This window comes from Stegastes partitus, unplaced genomic scaffold (assembly GCF_000690725.1).
Source record: "Stegastes partitus isolate 25-593 unplaced genomic scaffold, Stegastes_partitus-1.0.2 Scaffold2109, whole genome shotgun sequence".
NCBI classification, from domain to species: Eukaryota; Metazoa; Chordata; class Actinopteri; family Pomacentridae; genus Stegastes; species Stegastes partitus.
In genome coordinates, this window is record NW_007579840.1 from 55,389 (window position 1) to 70,520 (window position 15,132).

At 41.8% G+C, this 15,132-nt stretch overlaps 1 protein-coding gene across 1 annotated transcript in view; it reads left to right on the plus strand.

Moving 5' to 3' along the window:
* The window catches only part of LOC103373974 (pleckstrin homology domain-containing family G member 4B-like), a 50,256-nt gene that overhangs the window by 19,055 nt on the left and 16,069 nt on the right, over positions 1-15,132 (plus strand). The window contains exons 7-20 of the mRNA XM_008303986.1: positions 43-231; positions 391-505; positions 1,952-2,045; positions 2,179-2,265; positions 2,922-3,038; positions 4,840-4,938; positions 5,031-5,182; positions 6,926-7,064; positions 8,274-8,393; positions 10,128-10,319; positions 10,842-11,357; positions 13,078-13,460; positions 13,868-14,117; positions 14,942-15,031. Coding sequence (XP_008302208.1) covers positions 43-231; positions 391-505; positions 1,952-2,045; positions 2,179-2,265; positions 2,922-3,038; positions 4,840-4,938; positions 5,031-5,182; positions 6,926-7,064; positions 8,274-8,393; positions 10,128-10,319; positions 10,842-11,357; positions 13,078-13,460; positions 13,868-14,117; positions 14,942-15,031 — 2,543 coding nt within the window. The remainder of the gene's footprint in view (positions 1-42; positions 232-390; positions 506-1,951; positions 2,046-2,178; positions 2,266-2,921; positions 3,039-4,839; positions 4,939-5,030; positions 5,183-6,925; positions 7,065-8,273; positions 8,394-10,127; positions 10,320-10,841; positions 11,358-13,077; positions 13,461-13,867; positions 14,118-14,941; positions 15,032-15,132) is intronic.

Genomic DNA, 15,132 nt, shown 5'->3' on the forward strand with positions numbered 1-15,132 from the left:
ATCCTTGTTGTGTTTTCTTGAATTTTTCTAATCTTTTATCAGAGACAGAAGCCGAACCATTGCCGGTGTGTAACGGCCAGTCGGGCGCATCCTTCTTCAACCACTCGAGTGAGAAGGCTGAGTCAGCAGAAGCATGTCCTGACCAACAAAACTGTGTTACATCCAAAGAGCCGGCCCTGCTGAGGGAGCTGGATGCAGAGCTCCTCCAGACGGGAAGGCTAAAGCTGACAGGCAAGCTAGCATAAGACGAAACTTCAGGTCTCTTTTCAATGAAAGTAATCTACGAAAATGAATGGACTCCATCCCTTGCATCCCTAAAAACACGATGGGAACTGCATTGTCAAAGCTTATCCAGAGTTAATATAATACTGATGACCCTCCTGACCACAGGTACGGTGGACCGGCTGGGGCGAGCGCTGGTTTTCATGGAGACAAACACATCAGAGGAGGGTTTGTGTAGGGAGGAGATGGCTCGAGTCCTGGCCTGCTACCACAGAATCACCCGGTAAGGCCGCGCTCCTCCTAATCCAATCGGAAATTGAGAATTCAGAAATGCCAGATGAATGGTTCTGATTGTTAGCTGTAGTTGAGGATATGCTCCTAGATATCACCGGAGAGTGAAGGCTTGTGAACGCAGGTGTCCTTCCAGTGCACATTAGCTCCTTTCATACCGCTAACTGGTCCTCTGGCCTCTGATTTACCCTCTGCTCATGCTCTCTTATACCAATTATGTGATATTTCCTGTACATTTCCTGCCTTGTGTCATTTGTTTCCTGTTACTGAATCTGTTCAGCTAAATCATAATTATATTTGACTTGACTTGACTCTTTGCTGATTTTGCCAAATACAACACAAAGTGGGTTCAGGGGGAAATAAGGCATGCGCCAGAAAGCTGGGAAAAACATAAACCTATTAAAGTCAGTTTAGCAAGCATCTCTGAGTGACTTTACGTGGGTCGATCACTGCTTGCACTTAAAAATAAATAAATAAATAAATAAATAAATAAAAACAGTAAATATGTTTTAAAAAATGGTGAAACATTGTTAAGTTGAAAAAAACAATAATGTAAAATATTTATTAAATAATAATAATTTTCGATGATTTTAAAAACCGGAAATTATGCACAGTTTGGGCCTTAAAAATAAAAAAAAAAGAATTTACTAGATTTTATCTGTAATTGAACAAAAACATGGAAAATATGTAAAATAACAGTTTAAAGAAATTATTTACCACTTTTTAATCCTTATATTTATTTAGTTTCTTTAAAATAACAGCAAATATCTGCAAAATAGCTATATCTTTTTCTGATTTAAATACAGTAAAAAATATATTATTCTACAATCAAAACTTGTAAAAGAAATGATCTGTATAGAAATTATGATTTTTGATGTGAACATTATGTTCAGTGTTTGGCTTTCTTCTTTTTTTAGCAGAGAAATTAATGATTTTTTAAAAATAGATATTATCTGTTATTTATCAAAACATGGAAAGTACAATTTAGGAATATTATCTACAATGTTCAATCCTTAATTTACATATTTTTTTCTTTAAGTAATTGTAATTATTTGTAATATTTTTTTCTGATTTAAATACAGCAAAAATAGTCAAATGTTGACTTTTATTGGTTAACACATGAATGATCACTTTCTTTAATTTGATTTTAAAAGACATTACCTTTAATTTAACAAATGAGGAAGAATCTGTAAAATAAATCTTCTAAATTTGACAGCGTCTGGTTCTCACAGCAGGTCAGAAGTTTTACTGCAGCTTTTGGCAGAAATTATATGAATATATGTAGATGACCCTCTAAATATGGTGTATGAATAGTTTTTGGTTCAACTTTAACATCATTTTATGAATTTTCCTAAATTCCTGGCACTGGAAATGCCCAGTGTCTCATGGTTTTACCCCCCGGTTGCCCCGTTCTAACCACCCACCCACCTCTCATCAGGCCTGCAGCCAAAGAAAAGGGTCTGACGGTGTTAATGGACAGCAGGCGCTCCTCGCCCTCCGCCCTCTGCCTCTCTGCACTTAAACTGTTCCAGGTGAGACGGAGTGAAAAACAAAAACTGTTGTTCAGCTAAATGTGCGAAACGTTTGCTTGTTGCGCCTTAATCGGCCTGCAGATGTGGTAGTAGCTGGAGCACATGTGGGGGTTGTCGCTTGTGTGTGTTGCAGGTGTTGGTCCCCGGCGGTCTGGGATCTGTTTTGGTTCTGGTGGAGGAGCAGCAGGAATCTCTTTCTCAGACTCTGGAGGGAGCAGAGGTGACCTCACACGGATCACATGTTTAGAATTAATGCAGCAACACGGCGGCGTTGGGCTGCTTGGTTGCCTTTTATTTGCAGGTAGAACACCCAAGTGGAGCTTACATAAGAGCGTTAGAACCCCGGTGATGACGTGCAAAGAAACAACAGGAACAAGCCTCCATGTGTGCGTGCATTGCTGCTGGTTCTTGCTTGAACTGAATCCATATTTAGTTTGAATCGAACAGCCCTGGTTCCCGTACGTACACCGCTAACTGTTGCTTTGCACCGACCAGCAGCAGAGATCCTTCTCACTCACATGCATGAGAGGATTCTTCTTGCCATGTGGTTTGTGTTGTGATCTGGCAGCGTTCAAACTTTGTTAACACGGTGAGAGAGAAAAAAAAAAAAACAGCTGCAGGACCTTTGGCTCATTTTGTTGTTTGGTAGCAACTGGTTTTAATCCGGCTCGTAAATGAGCGAATAGAGACGCTGCAGATATTTCTACTTAATGATCCCGACCTGTAATTACAAAATATTACCGCTTTAGTTACATTTATCTTCAATAAAAGGATTTTCTTAGATAACAGTTAGGATAGAATATCACGTGTTGGGCCTCATTAGCTCTCATTATTCTACAGTTTTCTGTGTTGCCTCATCGTTTCTCCTCCATCCAGGTCCACATGGTTCAGGGAACAGCCGTCCTCCAGCAGTACATCGACAAGCAGCAGCTGCCCACTGACATGGACGGAGACTTCAGCCACTGCCACTCAGACTGGCTGGCCTTCAGACTGGTGAGAGGCTGCTGGCTTCACAATACGCGTTGTTCCTTCACTTCCTCACACGCTTCAGTATCCTCCATACATATTCTAGTTTCAGTGGTAGATTCAGACCAGTTCGTGCACTTGAGAGGGAAAAACGATCACATCAGGCTTTTAGATCAGCCGATACGCGTTTCTGCAAAATCATCCAGAAACATTTACTTTGCATGAATTAAGTTTCCTTCACAGAATAGTTGCTGCAGCCCGACAGTCCTGCAAACATGAAGATGTCAAGAGTTTTTTTTTTTTTTTTTTTAAATTTTAGACTGAATGAACACTTTTTCTAACAACTGACTATGATTTTACGGATTTTTTATTGATTTATTTATATTTTTCCTGTTTTTGGCAAATTACATACAATAACCAGTAAAATAACAGAATAAAAACATTAATTTACCCATAAGTAAGCAGATCTCTGTTGGTAATTTGTTCTTCTACCGTGTTTAACAAACAAATTCTGCAGTTTACTGTATTTAAATGAGAAGAAAATATTTTACAGATATTTGCGGTTATATAAAAGACAACAAATGGGGATATTAAGTATTGAAAAATGGCAAATAATTTTTTTAAACTGCTGTTCTGCGGATTCTCTGTTTTGTTAATGTATAGATTATATTTAGTAAAATCTAAAAGTAAAATCCAGTAAAAAAAAAAAAAAAAAAAGAAAAAGAAAGAAAGAAAGGAAGAAAAATAACGTCCACATCAAAGTTTGATTTATTTTTTCTAAAAAAAAAAAGGATTATTTATTTGACAGTGTTTGACAGTAAAATTATAGTTTTATTGAATTTAAATTCACTCTTTACAGATGTCTCCTGTTAACTGATATGAAAGTATTGTTTATAAAGAAACATGGTGAAAAATGGTAAATGATTGTTTTATTGCTATTTTTATTTTTATTTTTATTTATTTTTTGCTATTTTTTTCGTTGTTCTGTTAAATTACAGATAATATTTTATAAATCACGGGTAGGTTTATTTTTGTAAAAAATTTCTTTAAAAAGAAAAAAAAAATTAGAAAGAAAATAAATGAACAAATTTTTTTAAAGCACACACAAGCCAAAACTGTATATATTACTACATTAAAAAAATATTTTTTAATCTATTTTTTCCTTCAACAGTTTTTGAATGTTAAACTATTCTAATACCTTCTAACATATTTTATTCTGGAACATTAGTTGCCTTATTTTCACCATAATTAGAGAAGTTTTACCACATAAAACACGTTCATGACCCTGTTTTGTCAGGTTTTGTTATCTTATTGACTGCAGAAAGTTTTTATTCACAAAAGTGTTTTCCAAGTCTTGTCTGATAATGAAATGTGTAAATAAAGGAGGTTCAGTTGTTCATAACTTGGTAGGAGTTTTCTGGACCTCCGGCTCAAAACGTGAGAGAACAGAGTCAGAGAAAGTAAACTGTGTTTGTGGGGGAGGACAGATAGGAGGATGATGTCTGGAAGCGCCGTCTGTCTGCTGGTGGTCCACGACTGCAGACATCCACCATGAACTGGGTGGAGACGATAAGTCACCAAGAGAGGGAAAAGGTTCAGAAGAATCTCAAGGATCCTTAATGGCTTTCCCCCAGACGGTTTATAGGACTTCATCCAAACAGATGAAAACACTTTCCTGTCCTGTGCTGCTCCTCTGACCTCTCTCATGGGAAGAAAGGATTTCATGTCTTTTCAACCTGTCTCGCTCACTCACTGTCTGGTTTTAATGTGATGGAATATTTTAAACGCTGATCTGTCGCTAACTCCTCTCCTGCTTTTGTTCATTCAGAGTCTGGAGAGTCTGACGGAGCGCTGTGAGAGCGCCCTCTCTCTGCTCGGGGAAGCACTGCAGTCCATGGACGCCGAGCCGATGCCAGACAACATCAAGGTTCCGTCACTCTCTGAACCTCCGTCTAGTTTGACGCCTGAATGAAATACTAATTACTAATACTAATTAGTAATCCCATTGGTCTTGTCCAGGCTGTTCCTCAGAGCATCGACACCCACAGACAGCTGATGGTGAGCGTCCTCGCCGACCAGCGCCTGACGGAGCTGCAGCAGAGGGGCGGAGCCTGGCTGGCCGGACTCACCAACAGTGCATCCGGATTGGCTCAGAAGTCACCAGACTGCAGGTACCGAGCACCGAGGTCCAGCTCTCTGATCCAGACTAACAAGATGAATCCTGCTTACTTTCGCAACCCATTTTTCCAAGCGCAACAACAAGGTGAAAATTGGGGTTTTTGTGAATGTTTCAAGAGCTACTGAAGGAATCATAACACAATCCTAAATCTTAAATCGCCCCCAGGGGACAAATAAAGTTTTCTGAATTGAATTAAAGTGATAAAGACATTCATGTGCCCTCTGAGAGGAAATGGCATCATTGACTGGACATAGTCTCGAGTTGAGCCGTCGCTGAGAGTCATGCCTTCAAACATATCTTACTTTTTTGTCCAGTTTCCTCCTAAATAAGATCATCACTTACAAAATAAACACCAGGCTGTGCTGTAGAGGATTTGAAACTAAGGATTGAAATCATAAACTCGTTAAGAAAATGCTTCCTGAGATAATAAATCAAGGCAGAAGTAGGCTCGTTTTCTCATAGACCTCTGTGCAAATTTTGCAACTGGAGGAGTCGCCCCCTGCTGGCTGCTAGAAGGAACTTCTGATTTAAGGCACTTTAGCAATAATTTTTAAAATACCGTCTACAGTCATCGCTTAACTTTTCATGTCGTCTAACTCTTGTCACCAATCATCGAAATATTATCATGTCCAAAACAAAACTAAAGCCCCGGCTGAACGTTGTGGTTAGTGAGCAAACACTAGCATGTTAACACACTAAACTGGTTTGTCTGTTTAGCATCAGTATGACATTCTGAACATGTTAGCATTGTGGTGCTAGCATTTAGCATTTAGCTCAACATTACAGGAATGCTTGGGAAGCTTCTAAAGATAAAGTTCATCGACCCTTTACTGGGGAAATCTGCTGCAGACTCTTGGTCTTGCACAAGAATTTGTTTGTTTGTTTTGTTGAAAAAGGTCCAACTTCCCTCCTGAGGACCCAAATTTAAGACGGGAAGTAAATGAGCCCTGCAGCAGAACCCTCAATCCCAGTCCAGCTACAAGGCCTAGCATCATGCTAACCCCATTCACACTGACACGTAGTTATTATAAACCAATGCACATACATCCTGCGATAGTTTTCAGCCTTTACAGCCTGGAAATGAAAGATAATGTAGTTCACTAGTGGCACCAGGATGGATGAGTGCAGACAGTCTTATTCACACATTCAGCTAAAGCGCATATGTTTGGATAAAAATAGGATGTTCTGTTATGATGCTAATGAGACGGCGTCCTGCTGGAACGTACATCACACGCAGAACTCCAAGCCAATAAGAAGTCATGACAAGCACAACAGTTCTTATTGGGACAACAACACTCAGACCTTTCACAAACAGTTTGGGCAACAAAAGGGATCTTTACGTCCTTCCCTCTCTTGAGCTGAAGAATTATTTTGTCAGAATAGGTTAAAAATACTCCTCATCCTGAAAACAAAGTTGTTTGTTTGCGACAAAAAAATGAAAACCAGCTGGAGGAGGAAGAGAGCTTCACATGAAATGGAGGACGGAGCGGCTTAGAGATGATCTGAAGACTGCTGTAGCTGCTCTGTTCTCGCTCAGTAATGAGCTTTGGCTGAGAATGTACAAGAATACGCTGATTTGTTTCCTTTCTTTACCAGACAGCTGGTCTGCAATACTTCTTGTTTTCATAATTATATCATTTCTACCAGCCAAAGTGTTTTTTTTTTTTTTTTAAGTTGGCATGATTTCTCTGTCAGTTGGATTTGAATGAAAATAAGAAGTCTTTGTTCCTCTCAGAGCTGCTCTCGCTGCCACCTCCAAGCTCTACGACAGCGTGGACGATGCTCTCCATCGGCTGGTCCGGGTGTCCAACCAGAGGGGACGCGACCTGGACGCTCTGGGACGGCTGGCAGGGCTGGTGGACAAACTGGAGAAGGTTTGTGACGAGGGACGGAGAGGAATTACTGCGATGTTATCGGCATTATTGGCTGTTTAGTTGTTGTTAAAGTTGACTTAAGTTTTTGGTGTTCTGGTTGTTTAATCGTAGCAACGGGACTTGCTTGAGTTCCTTGAAGACGTTCCACCTTCATCCAAGAGGCTTCATCAGCTCTGACTGACTAGTTGGGAGTTCCAGATACTTATATCTTAAGGAGCCATTAACACCTGAGTTTCAATTGGAGGTTTGTTGCTCCTCCCCATCGTTATGTGGGTCGTTAGTGCTCCCCCTGCCACAGTGGGGTTCGGTGGAGCTAGGTGTGGATGCAGGGAGAGATCTTCAGACTGAATTGTAAACAGATGAGAGATGATGCCACAATTCAGTCCTAAGAGCTAAAACATCTTCAGGAAGATGAAACCACATTCATACCCAGCCCTAACGAACCCCACTGTGGCAGGGGGAGCACTAACGAGCCACCACTGACTGTAGGGAGACATGGCACTGAGGCTCGCGGAAGACGCAACCAACTGGGGCCGTCCACCCGGGAGGAGTCGCAGACCAAGAGCGCTGGGGGGTGCTGGCACCCGGACCCCTCTGATATATAAACCTATATGCCAGGAGTCCTTTACAGCGTACCGGGGGGGGAGGGTCGTAGATGGGGTGGTCCGGGGTGGTCCGGGGGAAGTCATCGTGGTCGTTGACCCATATGGGGGTTCCTGCTGATAGCCAATCAAAATGAATATAACAGAAAGTCGCCATATGACGGAGCCGCTATACCGGGCTGCAGGGAGGACGGGATCAAAGCAGCGGACCGGTATAACAGGCTATAGTGCTGAAAGGGTTAAGGATATAAGTATCTGGACTCCCAACTAGTCAGTCAGAACTGATGAAGCCTCCTGGATGAAGGTGGAACGTCTTCAACGAACTCCAGCAAGTCCAGTTGCTACGACTAAACTAAGAGAATAACCATGACCTGGAGGACTGAGATAGGTGCACGCATCCCCGTAAGAGGTTCTGTCACTACTGGAAACTGGGTCGAAACTCTCTGGTTTGCAGTTATTTAGTGTGAGACAAGGTTTTCCAGTCTCCCGTACACACTGGATTACTGACGTTCATTCTCTCACCCACATTTCTCTTTGTTTCCTGTCTGTTTCTTCACTCGGTTTTCCCCTTCCCTCACCCCTTCCTCTGCTGGCCTTTAATCCACAGTGTGATAAGGAGATTGAGCAAGTCCAGTCCCAGCTGGAGGACTACAGGGACCCTCCCCTGTCGCTCAGCAGACTCTCGCTCAAGCAGCAGAAGTTCAAGACGTTCAGAGAAACGGCCAACGTGAGTTTGTGCAAACACGCGGCTCTTTCTGTGCGAATCAGAATCAGTCGTTCTACACATGGACGGATTTTAATGTGAAAATCTACTGTTTCACTGTTCAGAACGTGTCTTATGTGGACTTTGTGGATCAAACAAATAAATGGTAAAAAACTATTTAAAAAATCTGTCAGCAAAAGTACCAGAAAAACAAAAATATGTAAAACAGCTATTAAATGTGTCTGAAATACAGTGTATAGCTGTTTTTTAAAATTAATTTATTCATCGTAAATTTTTATAAAAAACAATTGTAAAAAGCGTGAAAAAACTAAATAAAATACTTATACAATAATTATAAGCACTATTAAATAAATAATAATAAATACTATAAATGTATTAGAATTTATTTTATAAGTAGAAAACAGTTCCATGGTTTAACATGATGAAATTATTTTAGTATAGAAACGGTAGTAAAGCTATTAGAAATTAATTATTAGCACGATTTACACTTTTATTCCTTGAGAACAGAAATTACGCCGATTATTATTAAATATTATTATTAAATATCAGGAAAAGAATTGAGAAAAATTACATGATGATGGTTTAGAGTTTTGGCCTTTTTTATGCTCAATGTGTAAATTAATCTCTTTTTTAAAAAAAAGATTTTTATTCAATAATTAAATTTAAATAATTTTTTTTAAATAATAAAAAATATTCAACATTTTTCAATCCCTAATATACATTTTTTTTAATTTTATTAAATTATTATTATTATTATTTTAATTGCAGCAACATGTTACAGAACAACATCTGTACACTAACATTTTATTTATTTATTTTTTCTGGCAGCAAAGGTGCTGAAGAGAGCTGAAGTCATAGTCATAGAAGCAACGCCTTGTTTTGGGGGGTTTCTGTGTATTTTTGCTATTTTTGCAGGTATAGTTGAGTGAATTAGGAAGTCTGTGTTGCCTGGATGACTCTGGTTGAGGTGATTATTTGTGCAGATTAAACCTCGTTAGTTCAAAAACATCCAACATTTTGGTTAAACTGATGAAAAATAAGCTCAAGCAGCAAAAACCTCATTTATTTGAACAGTGTTGAACTTTTAGAATCTCAGTTCTCAGATTTTTCCCCCTGAAGTATATTGTTAACGGAGAGTCGAGGTCTTTATGACGCTGCTTTAACGTTTTCTTTAATCACCTTTAATTCATTATTTAAAAAAACGACCTTTTTTGTCATGTTCCCAACTTTTTCTTCTGCTAATCTGTTTGATTTAAGCCACTAAAACCAGACATATAAATATGTTAAAAACAATAATATTACATGTTTTAAACCTGGCATCTCTGGTGTAAACTCCATGATGTACTGATGTTTTTATGTTTGACTTTGTCTGTACGGTACGTGGAGGCCCTTTAACGTCTCCCACCAACACAACAAACCTCCCAACTCCAGAATAATGAACTTTATTAGCCCTACAAGAGCCTTAAGCTGCACATGTTGCTGAGAATTACTCTCTGAAGGATTTAAGGAGTCAATAACTACAAGTGTTAAATGTAAACAGATGTGCGTCGGAGCCCACTGCGCCGCTCGCTGCTATGTTTTGCGTAATTCTTGTGGAAACAGTAGAAGTTTCTGTATTCCCAGCAGAGGCGGCTGCTGTTGTTCCAGTCGTGATTTCCCCAGCGTGTCTTTGTCAAGCCTCTAAACACTTGAGGGCGCTTCCAGACTTCACAGCGGATCCTACTGCTTCTTTTTCAGGAGCTGCACAGCGAGACTCTGTCGGTGCTCAGCGACTTGGAGGGATGGTGCGAGCTGGACTGGGCAGGGCTGAGCGACGTCCAGATCCGCCTTCCTCCGGTCAGGGAGCGGCTGAGAGACATGTCCCACTGTCTGTCCGACTGCTGGACCACGCTGGACAACACCCAGAGGCTGCTGTCCACCCTGACGGAGGTACAGGCACCAGGCGGCTTTTAGAAATACGCTTTAAGAATATTTCTGTAAAATGATTTGTGTCAAACAGCAGAACGTCCGTTAAGTAGCGATTTCATCTAATAACTTCAGATAATTGTTAAGTTAGAACACATATGCAGAAAGCTGGACATCATCATCACAACAAGAGATGATGCCAAACTGGTTAGCAGTGTGTAATGAAGAGAGCATGTGCAGTAGGAGGTGAATAAAAAGGGCCCCAGGATGGAGCCCTGAGGAACTCCACAGCACAGAAGACAACAATCACACTGCAGTCGATTAAAGGAACAATATGAATATTGTTATTTTAGAGCTACACCGGCTCAGTCATCCCACGTCCTCACATAATCTGATGATATATCTGTAGATCTGGAACCGTCACCATGTGGCTCAGCTCTTACTGAGATGCAGTTTAAGTTGCACCACATTCAGACTCCTACAAGTCGTCGTTTCTTCCCTCTTAGGGCAACAACAATCACCTTTTCCTTCCCATCTCCTATACAGGCGACCCAGTGGTGCGACGCCGTCTCCACCACCCCCTCCTCCCCGTCTCCCTCCTCCCCCACCTGCCCTCTGGCCTCCCTCCCTCCCATCCCGCCGTCCCGTTTCCAGGACGCCCGCTCCTTGGCCATCGAGCTGGGCGGCGGGCAGCTCCTGGATCTCTGGACCCAGACAGTGGAGCGCTACCAGCGGACCGTGGCGCAGGTCAAACCCCGCTTCCTGCAGTCCGACAGGACGCAGCACCAGAACCAGGGGAAGCCCAAGACCCCCTCTGCCAGCAGCCTGTGGGACCTGATGGGCCCCGAGGGGGAGGGCGACTGGGGGCTGGGAGCTGGAGGAGGGGACGGAGGGCTGCAGTCGTGGGGGTCTCTGGCGTCGCTGTTCAGGCCCCAGACCTGCTCCACGCTGAAGATCGGAGAGGATAAAGGGAATAAGAGAGACGGAGCAGGAGGAGGAGGAGCAGGAGGAGCTGGAGGAGGAAAGTTTCTGCAGAACCTCCTGAATCCTGCAAAGAAGAGCGTGAGTCCGTCTATCGATGTTCAAACCAAAATCCTGCTATTGGTGCATATTCTGGACTTTTTTGCTGCTACTTTGAATTTGAAAAATGTAATTTGACAAAATAAATGAGCTTTTTTTCACTATTAATCAGGTTTTTAGCTGCAGATTGACGTAAAACCGTCAAATCTATGTTTGCAGGCTTTTTTTGTTTGGTGAAAAATCTTGTTTTAAAAATTGTATCTAGAGTTTTAGAGGCACACGTTAAGCTCAGCTTGACTTGCAACAGAAACAAGAGCCTCATCGTGTCTTATTGTTTAGGAAAATGTCTTAAACTTAACTTTCCATTTGCATGCAGCCCAAACGTCCTTCCTCGTGCACAACCACATGATTCAGATGCGCAGTTAAAGACACACACGGCAAAAGTTCAGAATCAAAAAAATATAGATAATAATAAATAGAAACCCATTTAAAGTTTGAGTTTTAGATCTTGAAACAGTGGAGTCAGTTCATCTTCAGTAATGAGACGCTGATATTTAAGTTTATCACCATTTGTGTTCATCAATTTGGACATTTTCAACAAATTTGGGGTAATTTTGAGACACATTGTGAGTAATTTTAGACAAATCTGATCCTTTCTGGGCAAATTTTGAACAAAGTTTGACTTAAATTGTACATTTTTTGGTAATTTTTAACTCATTTTGGACAAACTTTGAGTCATTTTGGAGATTATTCAACTCTTTGGATGCAAATTAAGTAACTTTTCAATCACTGTGAACACATTGTAGGTCGTCATTTTAAACACAACCTGCGTGCTTCACTGTCTGTATATCATTTTTGATAACTGATTTCTGTGTAAAAACGTTTTTACTCCAGTTTTGGTTTGAAAATTATTCTGCTTTAAGAAAAAAACGACCGTAAACTACCGTTAAGTTCTAATTAACAGTGACCCAAATACACATGTATGTGAGCTGGGGTTGTTTCTGGTGACATGAGCTTTTTTTTTCTCCGCTGTCGTTCCTCTCAGCCCCGACGAGCCGTTTAGCGTCTTTCAGCTCGATGTCTTCTGAACCTCGACTGGTTCAGACTCACCACTTTCATCAGCTTTGGGTTTGGCCACAACACGCAGCTGTTTTCCGTGAAAAGTCTCCAAAATCTCACACTGCTCTGCAACAAATGGCAGATTTATCCCACAGTTCGCTGCCAGAGTTGAGCTGCTGAAGAGCCAAATATTTCCCTCAGGAGCTGGTGGAGACCAAAACAGATGGCATAAAACATGGCTCCACACGAATCAGGCCTGCAGCTCAGGATTTTTTTCTTTTGTCACTGTTGATTAATCCGCAGATTATTTTCGCGATTAATGGATTAGCTGTTTGGTGCACAAAATGTCAGAAAGTGGTGAAAAAAATGTGGATCAGTGTTTCCTAAAGCCCATGATGAGGCTATGAAATGTGTAGTTTTGTCCACAACCCAGAAAACATTCACTTTACTGTTATAGAAGAGCAGAAAAAAAAAATCAAGTTCAAGAAGCTTTCTTTCTTCGATTCTTACTCAAAGCAATTAATCGGTTATCAGAAGAGTTGGTGATTGAGCTAAGAGTTAAATAAACGCTAATATTGCTCTGTTGTGTAATTGTTGTATTAATTTGATATATTATGTCGCCCCCCAGTGGCCATAAAAGTCACTGCAGGTTTAACAAATTTAAAACAGTAATAAAATAAAAACCATCTCGACTATCCAACAGCCCACCGAGGCGCCGCTCCCGCCCAAGCCACCCCGGAAGCGCCACCCAAGCTTCGACCTCCAGGCCCTCCTGGCGCCCCGCAGAGGAAACGCCACCCCCAAACCGGCCGAGTCCCCCGTGGGCGGGCCGAGCCGTAACTCCCCCATGTCCTGGCTGGGCCGGCGGGCGGTGGCTGACCCGGTCATCACCACCAGCATGGCTGCGGCCATCCCCGGCTGGGGCAGTGCAGGAGGAGGCGGAGGAGGTGGAGGGGTGCTGATCCGAGGCGTGGAGGTCAGCAGCAAGGAGGTGGTGGACCACACGGGGTCGCCACGGCAACACGTCCTGCTGGGGAGGACGGACCGGGAGACGGGGACGGACAGGGCCGGGTCCAATGCACAGAGGTGGGCGTCTCCTCCTCTTGCTTGTGTGGAAACTTTCTGTGCGTTTTGGGAGTTTGTCTGCAGCTCAGAGCTCCAAAACAAGAGCAGCACGATGAATGACATTAAGAACAGACCAGGCTGAGATGAAAGAGGAGAGTGATGCATCGCTTCTGGGATAATTTAAGCACAACTGAAGTCTGTTTGAGAATGATTTTATCAGCCAGCGTGCAATCTGCAATCTCAGATAATTTTTTCATTACCAGCTCTTTGATCCGTGTCCATTGCTTACTGCTATCTTCACTCCCACTTCCTCTTCCCTCCATGTTTGTTTCTCTTTTGCAAATTCACTCCAACGTTTTCACTTTCTCCTTTACATCTCCTCCATCTCCCACCTTGACTTCCCCCCTCCTCCCCCTCCCATCCCGCAGTAAGCTCTACCTGCTCTGGTGCAGGATGCTGAGCTCGGAGAGGCAGTATGTGACCGTCCTGAGGGGGGTGGAGGAGACTTATCTGCCCCTGCTGGAGCTCTCGGACACCCCGGCCTCCATCAGGGGGAAGGCTGACTCGCTCTTCCCCAACTGGGCCAGCCTCGGCAGCTTCCACTCGCAGAACCTGCTCCCCGCCATGGAGGGCGCTCTCGTGCAGAGCTTGTTGCAACAGGACTGCTTCAGCAAATACGTAAGTTCAGGAATGTGTGCTGTCAGTTGTTGGATTTACTTCATTTTGCAGATGACAAAACGGAGATTTATAGACACTAGAATAACGTTCTGTACCACAAAAGCAAGTCAACTCTGTTTCTATAGTACATTTCTGACACTAAGGCAACTCAAAGTGCATTAAAATGTTTAGAAAGAAAGAAAAACAGCAAAAGATTATTGAATTTAAAATGAAAGAATAGAAAAAAGTAAAAAAATTCAAGATAAAGTGTGAAATAAATTCAAAAAAGTCCTTTCCAGTCTTGTCGCAATACAAGTTTTAGAATCCTGAAGACAAAATCAAATGTTTCACCAGCAACAAAGCACAAATTAGCAAAGGAATAAATAAGTGTTTACTATTAATCCGATTTTATTTTTTTGTATCCCATTAAAAACCTCAGTTCTGGATTCAAACAGAACAAAACGTGGACCAGAACAGCAGCATTCATTTGCATCCTTTCCCTCTGAATTCTTTTACTTCTATCCGGTGAAAATGTTTTGTTCATGTTTGTCTTGAGACAATAAGATTTGAATCAAACCTCAAGAAATCTCAAGAATTCACGTCAACACGGGCTGTTGGATGAAACAAAATTCATCACAGGATTTTGCACTGGAATCTATTTATATAAATCTACAACAGGTTTTATTAGACATGTGCAATGAAATGCTTTAGAGTGAGTGTGAATGAGTGAATAAACTTAATTCATTGAGCTGCTCTCAAAAAAAAAAACTTAGAATATGCTTTAAAATGTCTGAATTGCTGATTGTGTGGATGTGTTTTGTTGATTTCTTTCTGTGAACCCTCAGCGGGAGCAGTTCCTGCAGTATTCCCACTACATCAGGAACAAACCAGAACTGGACTCCCCTCTGGTCACACAGGCCGCCGACTTCTTCAAGGTAGGAATCATCGTGGTTCTGTTTCTATTCAAATCACCGAATCCATCTGTTAATGCTGACGACGCAGGTGACATAAAAGACATTTCTGGGTCCAAATACTC